General features: G+C 36.3%; 1 protein-coding gene across 2 annotated transcripts in view; it reads left to right on the top strand.

Annotated features, from left to right (window-relative positions):
* Positions 1–20074, top strand: part of LOC145680432 (uncharacterized) — a 52024-nt gene extending 31950 nt beyond the window's left edge. For both annotated transcript variants that reach the window (XM_081750957.1, XM_081750956.1), the window contains exon 4: positions 1217–20074. In XM_081750957.1, the coding sequence (XP_081607083.1) occupies positions 1217–2363 (1147 nt within the window). In that variant the 3' untranslated portion in view covers positions 2364–20074. The remainder of the gene's footprint in view (positions 1–1216) is intronic.
* The last annotated feature ends 5075 nt before the right edge of the window (positions 20075–25149 follow it).

Raw genomic sequence — 25149 nt, 5'->3', positions numbered from 1 at the left:
TTTTGTCGTCCTGTTTGAGGAAATGAGCCAGATCATGCAAATGCATATGACCATTTACTGCTATGTATTTTTATTTACTGATTGTGATTAGTATAGATATAGAGATGTCTGTTAGTATGTATGCTGATTCTTCCAAATTCCGTTTTATCTGTATTTAAACGATAACTTTTAACCAGTTTCCTCATGGCTAAATGGTTAGCGTAATCATTTTCTGTGCGGAATATTAGATTTGAATCCCAGTGCTTATGCTGCTTATGTGCTTCAGATACTACTAAAACTGTGGTCCATCTCCCATAGCCCCAATGTTGAAAAAGAACTGTATTTTCAAATGAACGAACAATAGAAATTCGCAGTTCTAATAAGATAATATTCGTAAACATTTCTTTCCCAAGTACTTTGATTGATTGCTTAAAATGTAACTACATTTTCATTACCAAGATTTTATGAGCGGGATCTCCTGCTTAAAATGGGATCCGAACTAAGTACCACCACCGGGTATAGAGCTCGGAACCAGGCATACGGAAATTATATGTGTTAGCCCTTTGGCCATGAAGGAGCGTAAGTACTCCGAACTTAATTTATCTAATTAAGGTTGTGATTAGGTATATATAAATATTTTTAAAGCTCGGATGTAGCTTTGTTATTTTCTTACGTCGCCCATTTGTTCCTTGATTTTAGTTCATCATACAAGAGGAAGTCCGAAAATAAGTTTCCCGTCTAGTTTTTCCCAGGAAAGCGAACAGCCTTGCCCATTCGCCGCCATACAGTCCGGATCTTGCCCCCAATGACTTCCATCTGTTTCTGACTTTGAAGAAGACTCTTGGCGGCAGGCGCTTTCGGAGCAATGCTGAAGTTTCAGAAGCTGTTCGTCCCTTCTTCCGTATGCAGAGCCCTGAATTTTTCGTGGAAGGGTTTTTGAAGCTTATAGAACGGTATGACAAATGTCTCAATGTACGTGGTACTTATGTGGAAAAATAAAGGTACGTCTGATCTTTAATATCACATGCTATTTATGGTCTTGCATCCCCACCTCTGTCCACAGTCACCTGGGGGAAACTTATTTCCGGACTACCCCTCGTATGTCTATATATATATATATATATATATATATATATATATATATATACATTATACGGAATTCTAATTACAGCACTTTGTTCTGGATTTTCCTCGTTCAAATACACATTACTAACGTTGTTTTATTTTGTAATTTCAGCACAAATAATGATAATGGAATCTCCAAAGGTCGTGTGGATGTAGAGACAGTAAAATCGGAAAATACAGAAGACAGTAGTCAAACTGCACCCGCTGTTCCTACCAAGGAAAAGCTCGAAGCAGATGAATATATTTTGACCAACACTAAAAATCCTTCGGTAGACCCCGAAGAAGACAAAACACTAAAGTATCAGTTAAAAGATGCTACGGAACACGACCAGTTATCCAAAGAACATTATCATTTACACGGTAGCAGAGTTGAAGATAAAAAATATGTCTTCAACTTTCATGAAATTGATAGTGAAAAGGAGATACATTATAAGCACGATATTATAAGACCTAAAGTAAAACTTAAAAGGGAACGTAGTTCTAGTGAGAGCGACCACAAGGATTCTTCAGATACCAAACGTAAGTACAGATCCGAGAGAAAACGAGGGAAACGAGAAGCAGATTTGAGTGATGTTTATAGTGAGTATCTTTCAGTTAAGATGTTGTCGCTAGAATGTACAGAACAATGTGTCCGTTCATTCTTCCGAGGCTTATACATCCCAAGAAACGGAGTACAAATGGTCACAGACAAAGAAGGTTTTCGCACTGGTACTATTTTTGTGCGGTTTGCAAAACCAGAAGATGAAAAGTCTGCACTAAATAAAAGCGGAGAAGCGATGCATAATTCAATATATGTGGTAAAACGTGTAAAAGCAACAGAGTATAAGGAATGGATACGTGCTGCTCAATTGTTCAGCACAAAGAAGAGAGACGAGGAATATCGTAACCACAAGAAACAAAATCAGGAAGTTTTACCAGCTTCTAAGGAATCGAATCCAGACGTCCTACGCCAGCTCTATCATACTTTTGTTTGTATCTGTGTAGATGGACTTCCGTATTATATGAAGGAACAAGACGTTATGAAGTTGTTTGATGAATATACGTTGGTTGATGTGGCTTTAGAGAAACAAAGATATTACCATAAAAAACAATTTTACTATAAAGTAAATGCATTCGTACAGTTCAGTACTCATGAAGATGCTTTGAAAGCGTTGCGGAAGAGTCGTGATATAACGAGCATTGGACGACGATGTGTATCTTTTAGTCCAGTAACGATCGAAAAATTACAGAGAATTAAATCTAATAATAATACAAAATGAGGTGTACATTTGTAACTTCCTTATTTTTAAAATTATTCCAGGAATGAAATCCAAACTTTGAAATAGATAATGTATGAAGTGTCCCACCTGGTGGGAAATATGAATATAATAATCGGCATCTTGAATTTAACGGTTTATTATTATTATTATTATTATTATTATTATTATTATTATTATTATTATTATTATTATTATTATTATTATTATTATTGAGATAGGATATTGATATATACCGAGTGCGGATAGAATTCAAATGAAGCAGAAAATCAGGAAACTAATAACAGTGTATGTTTACAATTATCTTTTTTCGTTTAAAAGTTAAAAAGAAACAAAGTTGGAAATTTGTAATTACGGGACATGTTCAGTGTGACATTCTTCCTTTCGAATTTGCTTGTTTTAAGAAAGCTACGTAAATGCGATTAATCATATCAAGGGGAATAATAACTACACAGATCGTGACACACAGGCCTTCATGAAAGTAGTTTCATGAAGGTTCACCGCATAAACCAAGGACTGAAAATGCCTCCACAGCTAAAACTTCAGAAAGTTAGGTCCGATGATCTTAGAGCCCATTCAATGCGCGTGCAACGAGTAATTCAAAAGCTCATTTAGTAGAACTTCGAATACGTTTCTATTTCATTCAAGGAGGATCGAAAGATGGTATTCTGTAAAATATCCACATCACCATTGACGAAAGGTTTTGTGATGCGTGTACTCCAAATGCTTCATATCATTTTCACTCTACTGATTGTTGTGGAAAGGTTAATTTAATCTTAGGGAAGTAACCTTAGGGATTGTGCCTATTCACCTTGCTGTTGATGAGAACAGAATTTGATGTCTAAATAATCCACTCGTGCTTTGTGGCGCAACCTACTCCGCAAATTAACACTCGTTTCTATCCGGCTGTGTTTTGTTTTCTTTCTTCATTCTGTAGGGTAATTGTTACCATGGAAAAAAAAATCTGGGAAATAGATGATTGTCGCCGTACACTCTCATCCTTTTTTCAGAAGAGAGAATCTGTTAAATATTTACACTGACAAAAGTGTTTTATTTTTGTCAATGAAAAAGATAATTATTTTAAATTATCACGCTTCAGTAATTAAATACAATAGTACGAAAATAAATATAATCATTAATCACTGACATTAATATAATATAATCATTAAGGAGAGAGAATAATGTGTGATTCCGTTCACCACAGTGAAATATGAAAAACGAATGTACAAAGTCAAGTTAGATAAATAATATGCTTGTCATTTCTCTCACACCGGAATGGTCTCTCTCTCTCTGACCATTCTTTTTTTTTTTTCCTCAGTAATAATAATTACAATGCAGTATCCGCAAGGTGGATGTTCGGATAATTCAGATTCTTGAGAAAGATTCATTTTGCGATGAGAACTCTTGACAATATTTATGTTACATTCTCCCGTGGTACTAATTTTGCATGTCTACTCCGTAGTCAATAATAGACATTTCCTGTCTTAACCAACAGCACATTGTGGAGAAGGGTCCGTGTTTGAAAGACATGCTATGAATTCTGTTGCGATGGCTCTGGCGGACCTCTGATCACTTAGGACAATCTCTATGCAATATTCCCGTTATAGTTCGTATTGTAAAAAACATTAAAATACAGCCTTAGATTTTCGACTTCGTCCCTGCATAACTTCTGAGCAAGTAAAATAGTTAGAAAATGTGGATGCCGTTGATTGTCTTTTTAAATTCTAGGCTTAATTGGCAGATCACATAACTCCTTCTTCTTTGTAAAAAAATATTAAATAGAATTCTAGATGATGGTCATGACGCTCATAGCCCAACTAGGTAGGCCCATCTTACATTTTAATTTCTCGGAGTTGGATTCGATTCCTGGTGCTTTGTTAGACATAAGAGGCATTTTTGTATTAAATTACAGAAGAACAATTCAGGCGTTTTCTCGCTGGAAGAAAGCAATTTCAAGAAATACTGTTGAATTAAGAAAAACGTAGTTGGGTTGAAGATGAGGGAGAAGGCGACTCAATAATATAACTCACTTCGGTGCAGAGGTTCGATACAACATCCCTCCTACCTTAATTTCACCAATTATATGACCATTACTTTGCAATTTACAGTTCATCTCCTTTAGTCTACAGGACATAACTGCTGGACGTTAAATTAAAGAATTCTTTTCATTTCATATTCGATAGGTTAATATCCCCAATCCTCACTGAATTGCGACCACCTACCTAATACTTTGTTGGTCCACCTTTTGCTAAGAAGGCGGCCTGGACACGGCGTGACACGGATTCTGGTAGTTGCTGATATATATTTCCACTAGGATCTGACCCCATATATTCCGGATGGTATCCCACAGTGACCCCACTGATGTTGGTGCAGGAGTCATGTTGCGAAGAGCTCGTTCCGCAACATCCCATAAATGTTCTATAAGATTAAGATCCGGTAACTTATGAGGCCAATTCATACGCTGCAACTCCGTGGAATGTTCCTTAAGGCAAGCAAGTAGAGTCCTGACGTGGTGTCACCATGCATTGTCGTCCTGGAAAATGCTGTTTTCGTGTGAGTAGAAGTGTTGCATTGTAGAGTGTATGTGATTTTCTAACACCTACAGGTACAAAACGGATGTCTCTCTGTGGTCCATACACACCAACGGTCCCAGTCCATGCCAACAGAAGCATCCACAAACCATACAGCCGCCCCCATTTCCCTGTACAGTACGCATGGTGCACCAGGGATCCATAGCTTCGTGCTGTTGGCGCCAAACATGCACACCCCCGTCCGGGTGATTTAACAAACCAACACATCCTTTTCCAATCATCCATGGTCCAATTAGCGCGTTCCTGTGCCTGAGCGCGACGAAGTCGGCGGTGATGAGTCGTAAGGAGTGGGTGACGAGTGTGTCGTCTACTATGGAACTGCATGCGTGCTAGTGTACGCCGTATAGTTATGTAGGATATGTATGTTCTGCATACACCATTGTGTTTGTCACGTAATTCCCGGACACTGCTGGTTCGTTTAACTGACACGAACTGTTTGACGCGACGTCCGCCCCACGTTTTGAACTTCCGTAACCCCTGTAGTTCCGTCTCTTGGAAACCGTTAGCCCATTTTCTTCCCACAATTCACCTTCACTACCCAGGAACGGGCGCATGCTACAAGTATTGTTGTCTGAATTTTTGACGCACCTATTGATTGGGTACCCACAATCATGCCCTATCAAAATGTGGATAAATCCTGCCCACCTTTCGTTATAATAGTGTGCTGTCTGTCAACATGTAGTCTCGAGTGTGTGCTTTCTGTGCAATACTACCAGTTGGGGTAGTCATGTAATCATCTCGGCTGCTAGTCACACTTTCTTGTGTGGAGGGTAGTAGAAATTCATTGAGCACTTAGTATACGAGTGGCTGCTGGCTGCTAAAGAATTCGTAACCCTACCCAGAAGAAGTACAGATAGAATAATAAAATTATACAGTTTTAAAGAATATATCTGTATGTACAAATACAAATGTTCATATTAACAATGAAATTCTTATTGTGTGTTCCCGGCCCCTAAAGTAACCATGTGTGTCCAATCAGCGAATTTCATGAACATCGAGATCAGAGCTGTCATAAAATTTGTTTTACCAAGGAAAGTCACTGAAGCAACTTCATAAAGAAATCAGTGAAACACTACAGAACTCCGTCGTATGCGGTGCTGAAGAAATGGGTGTCACCGTTTAAACATACCAATTTCTCAACAAATAATGCTTCATGTGTATGAAATTGATGACATTATTCTTGAAATTCGCAGAATTTCACCAAAACGTGTAGTGGAGATTGTAGGCATTTCTCGGGAATGCGTCGGTAGCATAAATCATAATAACTTGAGCATGCGCAAGGTCTCGGCAAAATGGGTTTCCAAAAATAGCAAATCAAAAACATAAAAGAGTGAGGGCATCAAGGGAATTCACCTCCAGTGTTTAACCATAATGCCGACCAATTTCTGTCACGAAACATGGTTGTACCACTACGATCCTGAAACGAAATAACAGTCAATAGAGTGGTAGCACTCAGTTTCTACGTCCTAAGAAGTTCAGGACACAGAAGTCGGCTGAGAAAGTGTTGGCAACATTCTTTCAGGATAAGGATGAAGCCGTAATCATATACTACTTGTTCAGGGGTCAGGGTATTCAATACAAAACTGAAAGACAAATTGAAAGTGTAATGCCCTGGAAAATTGAAAAAAGAATTCTTTTCTTTCAGGATAATGTCCCTGTTCATCGAGCACTATTCACATTGCGTGATCTAAGGTTTATTCCAGTCTCTAGATCATCCTCCTCGATCCGCAAATCTAGCTCTGTCAGACTACTAGTTATTCCACAAACTCGAACAGCACTTGAAAGGACGCTGTTTTGGATCTGATAAGGAGGTGATTAGTGCTACGCAACAGTGGTGCGAGGAGCAGTCTTCAGAATTTTTGAAAAACTGGTTTGCAAAAATTGGAACACCGTGCAAGGAAATGTATTTAACTTCCGGAGAAGAAATAAAGCATGTAGAATAACTGGAAAATTTCATAATTCTACGTGTACCCGCTAGGTTGGGCTACAAACTTTTCGGAGTTCCTTGTGTATATGTAGTATATTTGTGTGTATTGCATACTACAACTTTCTCAATGAGCCCCTTCTTGACTATGGGAATAGGCTATGCGTCTTTAGCGCGGGAGAGCCGGCAGAAGCTCAGGTGATTCGGATCCCACGTTAAGCTGTAAGTCCACGTCTCGTATAGCCTTGCTTCTAAAAGAGATTCAAAATCAAACCGAATCAAAACAATATTCTCAAGCAGAATATCTATCGTAGTTGATTGCGTTCATCCACGATACTTGCCAGATGATTCGGTTAGTGTGGGCTTCAGGAGTGAAGAATGAAAACCTTAAGATGTACCTGAAAGGAACTGAATTTAGAGACACTAATGATGTCAGGAGCTGCAGAGGCATGGTTTGCAGCACAAGACAAAATGTTTTATTATCATGGGATAGAATTGCAGCAGGATCGTTGTATTAAGCGTGTCAAGCTACAAAGCAACTACATTGAATAAAATGCTATCACTGTGTGCCTGGCGTCATGTTTTCACTCCGCGGCCAGAAACTTATCCAACCCTCCTTGAACACAATTAACGTATAATATACTTGCGGAGAGCACTCAATACACTTTCTTATTTCTTAGTCCTGCGGCTGAGTACTGATTACAAAGAATTGTTAAGATAATAGGAGGAAAGCGGTAACAATGAGCAACCAATCAGAAAACGACGACACCTTCGGTTACCATGCAAACAGGAAAAGTGGCAAGATGACAATGTAAAATTACTACACCAATATTGCACTATTGTCATGGGAACAGAGCGGAAACGCCTACCTAAAGCCAGCTGAGATGTAATGACTAGGGAACAGAACTTCATTTGCTAAATAACTCATAAATATTTATTTATGTATGTGCCACAAATTTTGAAAATATGTGATAAGATCAGAAAAATATGTGACAAAAATAAAAATATTTTGTAACAAAAACTTAAATATTATGTGTATTGTAAACATCTTAAAAGTGAGTTTTGAAATGCTTACCTCTCAGTGAGCTATACTTTGGAAACGTTGCAGTTGACCACCATAGTTTTCTCCAAGTTCTCCATTGTAAATTCGTGACGATTATCTCTAAAAAGCATCTTATATTGAAGAGCGCCTCACGTCACAAGAAACAATTCTCGCATATTTGAAACACGAAATTTCACTATCACTGAAATTGACCACATCTTCCTTCACTTCTTCCAAAACACGTATATATATATGTATGTTTGTAAATTTAGACATTAGCACTTATCCGTTAGCTCCAGGAAGTTCTTTCAGTTCCTTTTCTACCATGCGAATTTCACCTACTGAAGCTGACAGTGTGTTTGATGATTCAAGCATTTCTATACAAGAAGAAAGAAAGGACAGGTTTGTTGAAATGAATGCTAACTCGAATTTTACGGAGGAATCTTTTAACAGTTCTTGCAGTTGTATAGACGATGCTTCGTCTTTGTCGAGATCATTTCGACAGATACGAATTGTTCAAAGTTCTGAGCATAATACTCAACGGCATCCAAATGCCCCATCGCGTAACTACAGGAGCGGGTGGAAGAGGAATCCTAGGGCATTTTTGATTAAAAATATTTATTCTTTTAGGTGACTTAATACAAACTTTCTTTCCATTTGAAACTAGTTTATGGACCTTGGGATAAAGAACTTGTATTTTCACATATTCTGTGCAACGCATGAGCCACACAGGTAAGAAGCATCATTTTGAAGTAGCTAACGGCAAGGCCTACTGCAGCTTTTTTCATGTAAGCTGCAGCATCTGTAACAAGAAGAACATTGCTAAATTTTATGCCTTTTGGCCACAATAGCTGCATTGCTTCGCTGAACCTTGCTATCGTTACATGTGTAGCAGCAGATGGCTCGTTACACATAGCAAATAATTTCTCGTCAACACAGTTTCGTCATCATTACTTAGCACTCCTACAATTACGTTTCCCAGTTTTCTACCACTGGATTCTTCAGTTTCGTCCATACATACCCAAATATTTTGATGCGTACATTCCGGGCGAATATGTTGTGAGGTTTGCTTGTAATACCTGTACAAATAAATTTTTCGCAATATTGATTCGTCAGGCGGTTCGAAGTTCATATATTTCACGAGAAAATTTCGTAATTCAAAATTCTTTAATTTGAACAGTGGAATATCTGCGGATTGAAAAGCTTTGAACAAATCCATTGTAAAAGTGAACAATTTTGACGATTCACCAGAACTAGACGCAATTGGTCGATTGATAAATGCCTGTCTCTTGCTCAAACGTGAATCAGGAGCAATATGCTTCTTTCTTTCCAAATGCTGCGTAATTTGTGAACGTTGGTCAGTCACAACAGATTTACCACACGGTTAGCAAAATAGCACTTTGACATCAATTGAAAATACATCTCCATATTCGTCACAGAACTTCTGCAAAGAGATGAAACGCTTGCTTTATTTTAGGCATTTTATAATGCGAGAAAACACACACACACTGTGCTGAGGCACCACTCAGAACACAGTAAACAAAAAGACATGTGAATTCATAACCTTGCAATGTTGTAACTGTCTTGTGGCTGGGTAGAATTTCCTACAACAGGGCCTTACATGTAGATTAAAGTAAGGCGTCGGAAGTCTGCCAGTCAACGTGCTAAAGGACAAAACAAACTTGACACACTTGATGTGAAAGAGTTGTGGGAGAATGAGCATTTTATCTTTCGAAGATTTCGAAGTAGCAGGCATCAATGAGCGATTTTATGTTTTTGAAATGAAATTTCTTAAAATATGCATTTATTTACATGCGGAAAACTGGAAAATATGTGTGTTTTTATGTAAAATAAAATTTCCTGTGGTGACATGAAAGGATATGATCAACATTTTGGCAAAAGAAAGGGCCTCTGTCTCACTGTAGAGAAAAAGCATTTATTTACCTAAAAATCCGTTGCTTAGTAATGAGTATCAAAGTACCCGGCAACGGTTCTTAGCAACAGTAAAGATCAACATAACTTTCAAGTACCATGACGACAGGTCAACCAATCAGAAGTAAAATGACTAGAAAAGTTTTGAGAAAAGAAAAAAAAATAAAATGAGGTGTTTTTACCATATTTGGAAAATAAATTTTGAAATATTAAATGTGACGCTAAATAATTAATAATTATACATTCTTATATGAACTTTTCTACAATATTTTAGAATATGAATATTTTATGAAGATTTAAGAAAAAATAGCCTACATATTAGAAGAAAAATGAATATAGACACCTTAAAACAAAATTATTTAAAAAAATAAATTATCAAGATTACAATTAATTACTTATTTTTATATGAAAATAACATTATTTTACATCGGAAAGTTTATTTTAGAACTTTATCCCTTAATTCAGGGGTCTCGAAACTACGGACCAACACCGGCCCACTACAGTTTATTTTCATTAAATTGTTAAATTTACTAAGTAAATCTTACAAAATAGTATGTTGTTTTTATATGACCAATTAAGAAACAATAATTTATATATTTAATGGAATTAAACATTTTACCTGTGATTAAAGATACTAGATTTATGTTAAGAACTTACAATAAGTGACATACATAGGTAAGTCACAGAATGAAATTAAACATTATAATTACGATTAATAAGATTTATTGGCAATTGTCTGTTTCCACTGACAATTGTTTGTAGTTATGGATCAAAGTTTACTAATGGAAATTATCAGTAGAGACTTCAAATGCTTGTCAATTAACTTGGATCTGTAAATACTTTTTGTATATTTTATTTTGGAGAATGTTTTTTCAAACAGATAGTAGTTCCAAAAGTGGGGAGAATGCCACGAGCACATTTAAGCAACAGATCAAACTGTGAGTGGAAGACTTGTAAAATTCCACCAATAGTAAATTTAAATATTTTTCTTTAAAGATATTGTTATAATGTTATTATTTCCATCTGAAATTCTGGGGCAAGGGCTTCTTTTTCGGCGTTCAAGGGATTTTGAAAATCTTCATGTCGTTTGCAATTGCATCAAAATCTGAAAAACGAAACTCAAAATTTATTTTTCAAGCACCCAAAGCTTCTATTGTAAAATCTACCGGGAATAGAATCTCAGTTTGCTGACTGAATGTTGGCACTATTTTTGGGGGGAGGGGGGGATGAAAGAACTTAATGTGGGTGTATAAGTCAAGCAGAAGCTGGTGTTCTCCTTGTAATTTTCCTAACTTCCGTAAGCATCCATTGTTGTGTAACTCAGCCAGAGAACGATTCTTTTCATTCAAGAAAATGTCGTTTATTGTTCTGAGCTCAAAAAATCGCATTAGAACTCTTTCGCAGCTAAACCAGCGTTCTGCAGTACAATGGGTAAATCATTTTCTCCAATCTCTTCAGTAAACTCCCGGACTTGACAATGATTGAGCACATGTGGTCTGATATAATGAACAGGTGATATGATTGGCTTTAAAAGTTCTGACATACCCAAGCATTTTCCGCACAAAAACTGTTGATAAGTGATACAATGTACGATTAATGGTTTTGAACCCCCATCATTAATTTTTTCCAATGTACGATTAATGGTTTCGAACCACCATCATTTTCTAACAGCATCGTTATTTTTTCCATATGTTTATGCCATAAAACCATTGCTTTCACAGCTCTGAAGAGTAAAGTCCAAAGCACGTTCTCCATCCTCAGTTCAAGATAAGATTTATTTAGGATTTCTAGTAGTGCTTTGTGTTGTAACATGTTTAGAATAATAATAATAGAGAGAGGCTACAGTATTAAATTACCTTAATCAAAATTGTGGAAAGTTGCTCACTATAATTCCTTATTGGGCAAGAGTTTCTTTAACAGTATTAAGTACGACGTGCTGCGTCAGAGTATCGTAAGGTAAGGAGTATGGGCATGCAATAACTCAGTATCCCAGTCCCCTGCGGTACTGAAGTTTAAAGTCGGCGTTGCAATTCGCAACCCAAGCTGCTGGCACATCTCTGTACTCATTAAAGCGACAGCATGCCCAGGGCTGATACCTTCCCTCACTAATCGGAATTGAAAAGCGCCTGATGCAACAACCAGACGAACTGGAAGATTTACACAACTTCTAACTGATACTTGACCATGACAATATTCGAGTGTATTCATCGTTCACACACGCTGGGCGCACAAACACCCGTGGAACTTGAGTGATACTTTCTAGTTCTCGGTGGTGGGGTGAAGTGTCTAACTTAATGCTCGGGACACTCCTGAGTTTTGTCGCTACATAATCCATAAAACCTTCATTATATATGAAAGTAGAATTTGTTGTCCTGAAGCGAGTTGAGCTGATACCTAATGATTCTAACTCATTAATCATTTTTTCTTTATAGCACAATGCTGGTCGCCACCCTAATAAGTTAGGTGTGGGGTAGTTGTGCTCCACTCCGGCTAATGCAGCATTAGCTTCGTCTTCCTCTACCTCACCTACCGCTTCTAGTTCTTCTGGTGGTATATAGTGCAAGGTATCTGGTAGGTCCCAGACATCCTCTTCTCCGATTCCCCTCGTTCCTCTTCTGCAACTTTTCTGTATTGTTAAGGCAGTCACATAAGGTGAGGGAGCATACTCATATCGCAAATGAGTATTCTGGTCTATTCTTCCATAATGGCCCTCCGAGTTCTGGTAGCACAAGATGTGATCTCACTCTATTATGGTCCACGACATCACCAATCGATCGCAAGTAACCTGACACCGCAGCGGGCACCGGGTACTGCTTTGTCGCCATGTCGCTCACCAATCTTGAGGCTGCGGTATGGCGAATCCCTCTGTGCCTGTCAATCTATGCTATTCTGGCCCAGAGGTAGTGATTAAACATATCCGGTTGAACGGATTTCTTGAACATTGTACTACAGTCAGCTATTCGCTGATGTTCCTTCTCGCAAAGTTAAAAAAAAAAAACACTCAAATTGATCCTTTTATATATATATATATATATATATATATATATATATATATATATATATACTATGGATTTGAAACAAGGACTGCTGTTGGGAAGTCCCAGATAGCTGTTATATACGCAGGATCTTCCTTCATCACACTTGGCGGTCCTCGAATCGGCGGTACGTCTCTATCCGATACTCGCGTCCTTCTCGTCACTCCTGTACTTTTGTCTGGAGGCATCTGTCCTCCTCGACTCTTCTTTTGCGACGATCCCCTCATCTTTTTCTGACTTCCTTTAGAACGTCGTTCATCCCCTTGGTTCTTCTGAGCAGACGATGATTTTTCGTCACTCACGCTTGGAATCGCTACTGACGGCGAAGTCTCCGATAACTTCGCGGTCTCCCTTGGGGCTGACATTCTTGCCACTATCCAGTGTTTCCTTCTTTCACATCCTCTTCTCATGAAGCCTCACTTTTGCAATATTTTGCTTTTATTTATGACATTATTGTTTCTTTTTCGTTAAAATTCACTAATGTAAAGTAATCAGTAACTTTCTCACTGACGAATTAAATAGTTCGAAGCACTAAGCCACTGTTGAACTTATACGTTTCGTATTTTCACGCAGAATGAATGCACTGTTGCCAGTGCCTTCTCACAAAGGTGCTCCCAACCACCAACACAACGCAATGGATAACGTAATAGTTAAAAATAGGCATGAAGATCTGTGGTTAAGAATGCAGAGGGAGTAAATTTTCTCTTTGGGTCACATTTTATAACCATATTTGTAGAAGTGAAAGGATATTCTGCGTCGCAAAGATGCACATATACATATACACTTTTGTCTGTTTGCGAAGAGAAATTTCTCAGAGCTGCCTTTGTACGAGGTTTACTTAGAACGTTAAAATTTTTTTAACTAATAATAAATGAGTTTTCCTTTAGTGTTATAAGTTCATCTCTGAGATTCCTTATTTCTTCAGTAGCTACGTAATTTTCACAATCCCATATTACATGTTCAGCTGTTTGGATTTCTTCATATGAACACATTTCGTCATTTTCAATATTTAATCCTTTCAAATGTGTTTTGAAAGGCCCATGTCCCGACAGCGCTTCCATAGTTTTCTTGTTTATTGGTGAAATAAACAGCAATTATTATTATTTATTTCACCAATTTCTTTTCTGACTTTAATAGTTGAAATGTATTCTTTGAGTTTTTCTCCTTTTGATGTGTTGTACCATTCCTCCTGCCATTTTCTTTCTATCAGCATATTTAGTTCATCTTTGTTGTTCGGATTTGTACTTAGAATCTCTATTATTTATGTAGTTTCATTATTTGTTTTCCATCGTTTTATAGCTTCTCTTAATATTTGGTAGTGGATTGGTTCTTCTAGTGCAAACATCTATAAGGATTCTATCGGTAGTATTTTGATTACACGTACGGTTCTAATTAAAACTCCTCTCTGAACTCTGTTTATTTGTTCCCTTCATTTTTTTATTTGCAAATATTCTGTGAGACCAGATGCTGGCACAGTATTTTATTGTCGGTATTATTACCACATTATTGTACGTTTGTAAAGTCTTTTTAGGTATCTTATAGTCTTTTCTTGCAATTGTGAGTATTTTATGTGCTACTTTCTTTCCTTTGTCAGTTACATTTTCGACATGTTTAGCGTAGTTCAGTTTATCGTCAATCCATATTCTTAGATACTTGAATTCTTTTACTCGTTCAATTTTTGGTTTCAAATGTTGGATCTCTTTGTATAGATTGCCCAAATATCGTATATTTAGTTTTATTTCCTGAAAGTTTCAATTTATTTATTTCGCACCATTTTTGAAGTGTAAGACTTGGTTCCCTTTTTTCTCAATTTCGTCTCTTGATCGTGCTGATATGACTTATTGCAGTATCGTCTGCATAGCCGACTACTCCTTCCGTGTCTTCAGTGATTTCCGGTGTTTTTAGGCAGGGTTCGATGACGTGGGCCACATATGGATCCCTGTGGGCATCCCTTTGTTGTGTATGTTGTAATGTTATTTGGTGCCTTGTAAGTGACCTGTCTTTCGTTGCAGTATTCTAACATTAGTTGGTATAGTGATTTATGTATTTTCTGGGGCCTGGGACCTTGCTCCTTCCAGGAGAAACATGTCTACCTGTAACCCAATCTCCGCACAATTTCACAAGAGGCTACATGTTCACCAGACATTCGCCACCCCCATGTTCAATCATCGGATCGCTACATGGAATAACGAATTCGTCACTCTTCATCACAGCTTGCCACTGTTACATTGACTAGGTGCGCCGCTTCGTACACCATGCGAGGCGGCGTTTCGCATTTATTTTTGTAATGTGGAGCTTGTCGAAAGCCCCTCGTCCGTAACAACCGAGTTTTCGGAACTGACGCCGAACAGTCATGCTGCTAGGATTACATCGTGCCCTGGTTGGGAATTCCTATGTGATGGTGGTGATCAATGATTGACAGTTCCCGCCCACACTACCATATTCAACATTCGGTGGTCTCTGGCTGTCAACATGAGCGCTCGCCCCGAACGCTTTGCGATTGTATACGTCCCATCACGTTTCCTTTTGACTATGTCATCCGCTACAGTGAACTTACAGGAGGATATCTCGCGCACTAACTTGTTACACCTGTGGTACCCAATCACTTTACCACAAGTTTCTTGGACCGACCCATTCTGCTGTCTCCTGCACTGTACTATCTGTCGATTTCCCTCTTTTTGCTCACCTCGCTGTAGATGGCAGCATAATGTGGCCTACTATGCACAAGACATATTTCACATGGTGTCCGGGTATATCTGGAATATCTTATTCGGAATTTTGGGAGATTATTATATAGAAACTCTGCAGTGTAAAAGGCTTTCCTGATATATATATATATATATATATATATATATATATATATAGATAGATAGATAGATAGATAGATAGATAGATAGATAGATAGATAGATAGATATAGATATAGATATATATGCATGCTTGTAGAAAGTTTACATGAACATTGTCTGCAAGAGGACTTTGGAAAATGCCATCAAATTTCACGAACATATTCAGAAAGTTCTTATTATTCAAGCGACATTAATATTAGGGCTCCCCACAGAAGGTACGAAGAACACCTCAAAGAATTTGTTTATTTGTGTCTTCAGAATACTGAGACATTAACGATATCATTAATGTATAGGGTGGCCCAAAAGTAGGTATACACCCTTGCATTGATCAAGTATAACATTCTAGTTTATGGGTTTATTTGCTTCGGCTGTTCCAAGCTTAAGATGTAAATAAAAACATATTAAGAACAAATAATAAAGAAACTAAGTCTACCTGATGGATAACAGTAAGAAATTATATAAAATGCAATGAGCTGATCAGTACGGTACTGTATACCTACTTTTGGGCCACCCTGTATAATTATTTTCTGGCACTAGTGTTTATGCCATATTCCAAATACAGAAAGTTGACTCATAATAAGTATTTTTAGTAACAAAGTAAGCTTATAAAAAGGAATAAAAAGAAGAGCGTTCGACGGCAATGGAAATGGTGTAGACTGATTTAAAAAATCGCTTTTTTTTTTCCTAACCTACTCACAAATATAGTGTTCACGGTGTCGCGTGTCAGAAAAAATGTACTTAGTTATGGAAGAGGGAAATCAATATCAGAATTTCAGTGTGAATTACTTATTTAATTCCATATTTTGAAATTCTATTCTTTACTTTCGTGTACGGTTGTTGAGCATTATCTTCATCTTTTCTGTAATAATTTTCAACCTGCCTACCTTGCTCTTCTTCAGATTTAGAGCTAGATAACTTCGATCAAATGAAATTTTTCAGTTGTATAACCCACGATTATGTTCTGTGGGCTGAAGGAGGTATGATCAATAAAAGTGAATAATTGTGAAAAGCTTTGATGGAATTTGACTGCAGGAGGAAACAGGAGAACTCTGACAAAACCCATGGACAAGATGATGTCCACCACAAATTTACATGGTCTGGAATCAAACCAGGAATCCCTTTCACCAGAAGCAAGCGTTCTACTACCATGTCTCAAGAGTTCTTTGATGTTTGCAAAACAGTGACATCATTAAAATGAAGATGGATCGAATATTTCCTGTTTATATGTATATGTCGACGTTTTCTTGGTTCAGACGCCTGTCATCCGTACATACATATGTATATCTTTATATATAGATTCAGAGTCTCCACACACATCGAAGCGTTTTTCGCATGTTCTGAAAACCCAGACATAATTTAATTGACTTCGTGACTAATTAATATAAAATTAGACTGGTTGTTACAGTTGAAATTCAGTGAACTCATGACAACTGTTTAGTACAGAATTAATAAACCACTATATTAGAATATGGTATTTCTAATCGTAATGACTGACAGAACTTGGAGACTTAGGCTACATTTTGCTGCCCTTGCATCTTCATGTGTTTATGGGTTCATGTCGAATTGAGTGATTGAACCATAACATTTGCAGATCTATGATACATAAATGGTTATAGTATGCTTTTTTTTTTTCTATCATAAATAAGTAAAACTTTCAGTCGGAATATCTGATGTGTGAATTTCTTGTGAAGCGGGTGTTATGTCTCGTGAAGTTATCCTATTTTGATAGGTTTATTAAGATAAAAATCATAGCCGTGAAAATATTCAAGAACAAAGGTATAGTTATATAATATAGGCGTAAAAATTGATAGTTGTGCATTAAACGCTTAGAAAGTTATTTATTTTTATTAGTTTACTTATGTAAATTATTTTATTTATTTGTTAATGATAAATGTGATATTTTATTTTCTATAATCATGTACTGTTTTTCAGAACGAAATTTGTAGTTTTCAATGGTATTATTTATTCATTCATTTTATTTCATCTTTATAATCATACATATTGCACGAATTCGTGCGTTGAGCACTAGTATGACATAATTAGAATGTCTAATAAACAGTATTAGTCAATGCAACGAGATTTCGCCTTCAGTGATCTTATATACCATCTATCGCTCGAGTGGGTGATTCACTCAGTTCTTTCGGGTTCAGTTGTTCTTGGAGTGGAGTGGATTTTGAGTTTAACGTCCCGTTCAACAGCAAGGCTATATAAGACTTGAACCTACTGATTAACGTGAAGCCTGAACCATATGAACTCCCGCGTGAACCATATCAGTAGGTCTCGTCTCATGTAGCCTTGCTGCTGAAAGGGACGTTAAACTCAAAATCGACTTAACAAAGGAGCTCTCAGTTTTTCTTGTGAAAAGATTGTGTTGACGCGAAAGCTTCGTTGCATCAATATTTTGATTTTTAATGTAGTATTGTGGTGTAGAGCAGCTCACCTAAAAGGCTTAATCAAAGCCTACAGGATCAAATTGTTCGTTTATTTTAGTCTTTATTAAAAATATTCTAATCTTTATGCTTTATATTTAAACAATTTGTATCCTTTCATATATTTATCTTCAATTCTACATCTCCTGACCAAGTGATCAGGTTCTGTTATTAACTTTGTAACGTATCCAGATAGGTTCAATGATTAATTTTTCATTATTAAAAGATGATAATAGTTAAGTAGGTTATGAACCAATTCATTTCAAATCACCAAGTTTTAAACAAAATTGTTAATTAACTTTTTGATTTTTTTTTATCATGAGTTCCCTATAGCTAGACAGTCACAAAACACTGAAAAAAAAATTATATGTCATAACTTCTTTCTGGCAGCCATTTAAAAATGACAGTTGGGCAAATTGTAATAAAAAACGTGGTGTCCGAAAAGTTTAATTGCCAAGTTATTTTTAAAGATATTAGAATAATTCAGAAACTAGTATGTTCAGCATGAAATGAAGTTTAGATATACATTATTTTAATTTTTCTATCATGCAAGAGAGTCAGTCTCAAACTGTTCATTGTAAAAATTCGGGAAAAGTGTATCAATCGTTAATTTTGAAGACCATTAGTTTTATGAAGGAAAGGAGACTCACAAATGATATGTTATTTGTGTGTTGAATACTTATATATCTACCTTCAGTATAAGTTTTAGTTCTGAGAATGCACTTTTTTTTTTTTTCTAGAGCTGTTCCAAAATGGCCGAAAGCCTTTTAACGTTAGTTTTCTCAGGCCAATATCTAAAAAGGGACTGAATGAAAACAACTGAAAATTTTACAGAATGTTCTTTATACAAATAGGAATATCTCACGAAAAGAATATAACTGAGACTCAACTACATTTAGAGTAATAGTGCAGTGAATTTCAGTGAAAACGCTACACTTCTACACGCTCGTGCAGTGCCAAGGTAGAAAACCAGGGCTTGAAATTATTGCTATTGACATTGGTTGAATGACGTTTAAATCATTACAGACAATAAATGATCAAATATTTCTACTTTTAAATAACAATGGGCAGTGCTAACAGTAGGAAAATAATGTATACCTAAACTTCATTTCATGGTGAACACAACACACTGGTTTTTGAATTATTCTGATATCTTTAAAAAATAGCTTGGCAATTACACTTTCCGGAAACTACGTTTTTATTAAAATCTACCCAACAACCATTTTTAAAAATGACTGCCAGAAGAAACTATGACATATATTTTTTTTAAACAGTGTTTTGTGACTATCTACCTATAAAGAACTTATAAAAAATCAGGAAAATAAAAAATGTTGGCAACATTACCTTGGTGATCTGAAATGGATTGACCCTTATATTATTTAAAGTAATTGCCAACTGCTGAATATAGACTATAATTGTACGAAACGAATTATTACATAAGTATTTATTACATATCGAAATTTGCTTTCATTATTATCAGAATATATTGATGAAACATGATTGTATTCTAGTCCAGAGCAGCGTCTGATTGTAGTGTTAATTATTTAAATTTAGTGACAGATATATATAGAGAGATCATTCACAATATTGATGACTCAACAGTTCATTTGTAAACTACCGCAACATGTAATTTTAATACCTATTTGTAGTATTTTGCTGCGAAAAGTAACTCTCATTCTTTATCCTGCTAAAAGTTTAATAGATAGCCAAATCAAAATCATATACAAAAAGAAACATCTTTCTTTTCTTCTTTTTTTTTTCCAACATCATAACCGAGACGCTGGAAACATTTCTACCTGCGTTGCAACGTGTTCATAAAACACCATTTAACGTGGGCCCAGTGATAGAGCGCTTACTTCTCGTGCGACGGGTCTCTGGTTCGATCTCAAACCATGAGAGTGTGTGGTGAAAAACATCGTCTCCATCGATTTTCTTACGGCTCTTCCATTTTCTCTTCTATCATCATTCACTTTCATTAATCATTGTCTTCTTTAGGATTAGGATTAGGATTTTAAGAGTTCGGCTTCTGTAGATATGCTAGCGTATCATGTATAAGGGATGACGTTCCTCGACGATCACACTGCCCGGGGAATTGGGGAGGAAGAAAGAAAGGACCTGGAATGACATTAGGTACCATCCCGGCATCTGCCTGGTGTGAATGAGGAAAACCTCATTCAAGATGACCGTCCTGAAAAACCTTTTACACTCTTTCGATCGACTGTTCCCACCAGGGACCGCTCGCACTAAATGCAAGAGCGTTAGCGACTACGCTACGTGGGGCCACTCTTCTTTAGCCTAAATGGCTTAATCGTGGGATGTTAAAAGATTTCCTTCTTTATATTATTTTTCTGAGCATGTAACCACCTTCAGACTTTTTTTTTTTTTTTTTAACAGTAAACTTTTTCAACCGAATCGAATCTTTGACTGGTCGTGTATCGCATCAGGGGGCCAAAGATACGAAAATATAAAGGGAACAGATCGTGTAGGGGTTCTGAAGTATCTACCAAACAGTTGAGTGATTTTGTCACGAACATGCGGAGCAACGTAGTGACGAGCATTGTCGCAAAGTACAGTGAAACCTGTCAACTTGGCCACCTGCTTATCTTGGCCTAGTTCGTCTTGAACCTGCATTTTCCCATAAGACATTCGTTACTTACTACTCTATAAGTTGACCACCTGTCTGTCTTGGAAGTTGGCCACACTGAAGCAATGTTTACCCTATGATGATAATGATAAATTTACCTGCGTATCTTGGCCACGAAAAATACAGTTTTGTTATTTTTCTTAACTCTTTTGAATTCCCTTATGAGAGGCAGATGTTCTGTATTTGTAACTGGACACAAAGAAGCATAGATTCGCACGATTTGTTCTTGGAGGTCAATGGCCAGAACACTACCCTCATAAAAGGGTGGTGAAGGAAGATGTGAATAAGAAAAAGCACGTACAGGAATTCAGGAAATGGTTGTACGTATTTGTTTACCCTGTCTGTTTTGGTAAAACCATTAGCTATATCGGCTCCTTTCATCAGTGGGAAGCTTTAGTAATTCCGGAAAATTCTCAAGGTTAATTGTCATTTATTGGTACCTGACTGCATGTCAAAAGGTAGCGGAGGTTTACAGATATGAATTCCCTCAAGATTTTCTCAAAACATCTTTTGCTCCGAGGGAAACACTTCTAGCTCATTAACAAGAGGTAGTTAACTACAATATTAGAATGTGCATATCTGCCAAAAAGAATAAAGCTAATATGTCTAGAATGAACCACCATTCAGTAAGAACTGAAAAGAAGTCATATAAATTGCATATGAATTTCTCAATTCATAACTTAGCTTTTCTTGTTTTCAATCTGAATAACTCAGTGTGCTATAATATTAATTTCAATAATCTGCGTACGTACACTTCTATTTCATGGTTGTTTGTGTTATTGTGTTTTCAATCCGAATAATCCAATGTACCAGACTAGTTTTCAGGGAGAGAAAGGTATGCATATATATTAAACATACTATCAAGAGCGCCGATCCTGGGGGGACCGAGGCTCATGTGGCCCCTATTTTATTTATGAATATACAATATTTGGTATAATTTGTCTTAAAAGCTTCATATATATACACCTCTGCATCTGAATGCCCCCCCCCCCAATTTACAGAGAAATTGGCGCTCTTGCATACTATAGTAATATTTTCTAGTTCTGTATATTTTTATGTATATATTTTTACTGTATATACTGTATATACATTATTTATAAGTAACTGTCGTGCCACTGCTTATTAAAATTTTACTATCAAGTAATACTAGAAATCCTATTCTAAAAATACGCAAATCACACTTATTTTCTGTAAGTTGGCCACTTTTCGATGGAACCGATGGTGGTCAACATAAACATATTTCACTGTAGTCTGACATTCGAAACATTTGGATTTTCACAAATGGAGTGGCTGCAGTCATAGTGGTAGAAGGAGAACGCCTCGCATGTCTCAGAACACTGTAAGTAGTACTTTTTTTAAGCAGGGTTGTTGACTCTGAATTTCTTAGTAGGCGAAGAATTAGATATTCTATACGGGACTGATTTGTTTTGAGAGTGGGGACGCGGTGGCTCAGTGGTAGAGGGTTCACCTCCGGTGCTTGGGGTCCCTGGTTCGATCCCAGCTCGCGCCGTGTGGACTTTGTGGTGGACAAACACCGTGTGCGTGGGTTTTCTCGGGGTTCTCCCGTTTCCTCCCACTTTCTTCATTCCACCATTTCACTCATCTCTCATCATCACCGTCTCCTTTAGCGTAACCGGCATAACCGTGGGACGTAAAAGAAAGATTTTTTTTGTTTGTTTTGAGAGTGCAGAGGAACGCTCAGGACTCGTCATTTGTTACTATACGTTCTAGAGAAAAGGAGTTACTGTACCTTCTCCTTTGTGCCTAATGCAGCAAGTAGACCAAATTTGACGTAAGTCACTGTTCCTTTCGCTCGTCTGTCAAGTTCTGGGAAGCTTGACTTGACGAAAATCCAACTTGCCATGAACTGTACCTTACGAAAGGTTGATGGATCAATATTTGTAGATGAATTGATCAGTCACTTCAAATTGCCTCCTCATTGCTTTTGACAGTGACTGTGGCTGGTGTTATAGGTCCACCGGAGCGATATTGTTTCGGTGTTTGCGTTCAACAGTACACGTTTCTGCCATTTCTTTGTTAATTTAGGTTAGAATTTTACGTTTAGCTTACAGGTATTTAATTATGTTGTCCACTAAAGCGACAGACGATCCAGCTGTAACCATTTCTAGCGTGAACTTGAAACTAAACGCCTGTTACATCCACGTTACAAAGAGAAAACATGTTTGGTTTTAAAATACACTAAAAACTATTTCCAGCACTTATTTTTAGAAAAGATTATTGTCTAAACAATAAAGCAAGAGTCATAAGGAGATAAACTGAAAGTACTTGTATTTACTACAGAGACGTTTGAGTATTTATGATTTTAATATTCTCTCCCCTCAGAGTACGAACTTGAATAAAGATGACAGTAATATTATTGCATATATATATCTAAAAATGTTATGTGTGTATTTTTGAATGGTTGGATATTTATCGGTAAGAATAAGAGAAAAAATAATAAAAAGTAAATTATATGTACTTCTGTATAAATTTTCTATCAATGTAAAGTGAAATAGTAAGTAACAATGAAATATTGTAAGATATTTATAGCGTAAAGAGATTGTTATTAATTTACGTCATTTACATTTGATGTTTATAATATTTCCTTTCAGCGCGTTATCTAGCCGTTTCCTATATTGTTAATAATTATTAAAATAGACCTTTGTGATATGATCATATTGAAGAATAAACGGATGAATATTTTATCACTTTTAGTCTTTTGTATTCAAGCATGTAAATATCAAGAAAAGTTGCATATCGATTGCTGTTTTGAATGTTAAATAACATTTTAAAAAAAAGGAAAGCTTAGGTAACAAAATATTGCTTGACTTTTTAATGTTTATTGATGTGTTTGCTATGTAGTTCACCGCTGGAATTAGTCAGGATATCTTTTTAAGGTAAAAGAATTAGGAAGAATGTTGTTGGTTTACATGGAATTTTTAAATTAGACTGGTTAGTCGATCGCGAATACGTATGAAGTAATTTCTTTCGTTATGTGAAGTCAAAAGATGAAATATTGAAATGATGCCACTACAGAGAATAAATATATAATTCAATTTGCCTTTTAAATGACAACTTTATATTGATGTGTGTATTTTGGATGTCAAGTATTACATTTATGTTATTTATTTCTAATTTGTATCATTCGATAATCCAATCTGTGAATACTTAGTTTTCATTCTTTTTGTTTATAAATGAATTAATTTCATTATAATTAAAATTTAGTAATTATTAACAAACAACGAGACGTGAGTTAGAAAGCCTTATTCAGTATTGTTTTAACTTATTATTACTATAATGTAAGAAGTGCCTGTTTTGAAGTTTTCTTTTCTATTATCGATGTGAACTTAAATGAATGAGAGCTCTACATGAAGTGCATATATGCACAAAAGATATAGAATGCAGTTTGTGTGGAAGTTCTATTAACTGTGAGTTTATATATATTGTAATTTGTGTGAAGATTCTAATCTGTGTGTTTGTATATAAATGTAACATGTAGTAGATGGAATAAACTTTATATAAGAAATGTGTTGTTTATTAAGCAGCTCAAGAGATGGTTATTGTACCACAGATGATGGATGTATTATATTTCGCTATTAAAACAACGAAGCGATCGTGAAGTAAACACTTCAAACTCTGTTTTGATTGGTGTTGGAAACTTGGGTTCGATTTCTGTTAACAGCTTGTATGGTTCTAATAACTTCAGTGTTGAAAAAAACAATCATATACTCCAACTTACTAATCAAACTTCCTTTTACCTATGTGTGTGTGTCATTCTATAAAATACACACGAAGTGTTACATGACAGCTCCATCCGCACAAACCTGTTAAGGTACAGATAGTGCATCATGTATTCTTCACTATCTGCTCCGTAACAGGTAATGGCATAGTATATGTGAAACAAAATAAATGCCTGGAAACCGTAAGGCGGTATTAAATGCATTAATAGTTACGGTATTAAGATTAATTGGTCAGTTCTACGATGTACTCTGACGTTTCAGTTGTAATCCAGATAGCAGGGAAGACTTTGCAGTAGATTTGTAATACAAGTCAGCTGCAAACTACTATTCACCATCAACTGAACTTGGAGCAAATTTATATGCAAGTTTGCATAGGAAATCAGCTACATCTTTATAGCAGCATAGTGAGCGAAACTTGGTAGTTCAGGGCACACTGAACAGCACTCGATTGGCACAATTTTTGCCCTTCAACAGGTACTGTAATTTATTTGGGCATATCACCTGTAAAGATGTAATCTTTTAATGGCAATTTTTTTGTTTTGTTTTTGTTTTAAAACAATTGCAAATCTTTACACTGTATAGATATATTACTGCTAAACAGGGG

This window comes from Thermobia domestica, chromosome 3 (genome assembly GCF_964235325.1).
Source record: "Thermobia domestica chromosome 3, izTheDome1.hap1.1, whole genome shotgun sequence".
NCBI classification, from domain to species: Eukaryota; Metazoa; Arthropoda; class Insecta; order Zygentoma; family Lepismatidae; genus Thermobia; species Thermobia domestica.
Note: the sequence above shows the minus strand (reverse complement) of the source record. Positions and strands in the feature narration are given on the sequence as shown.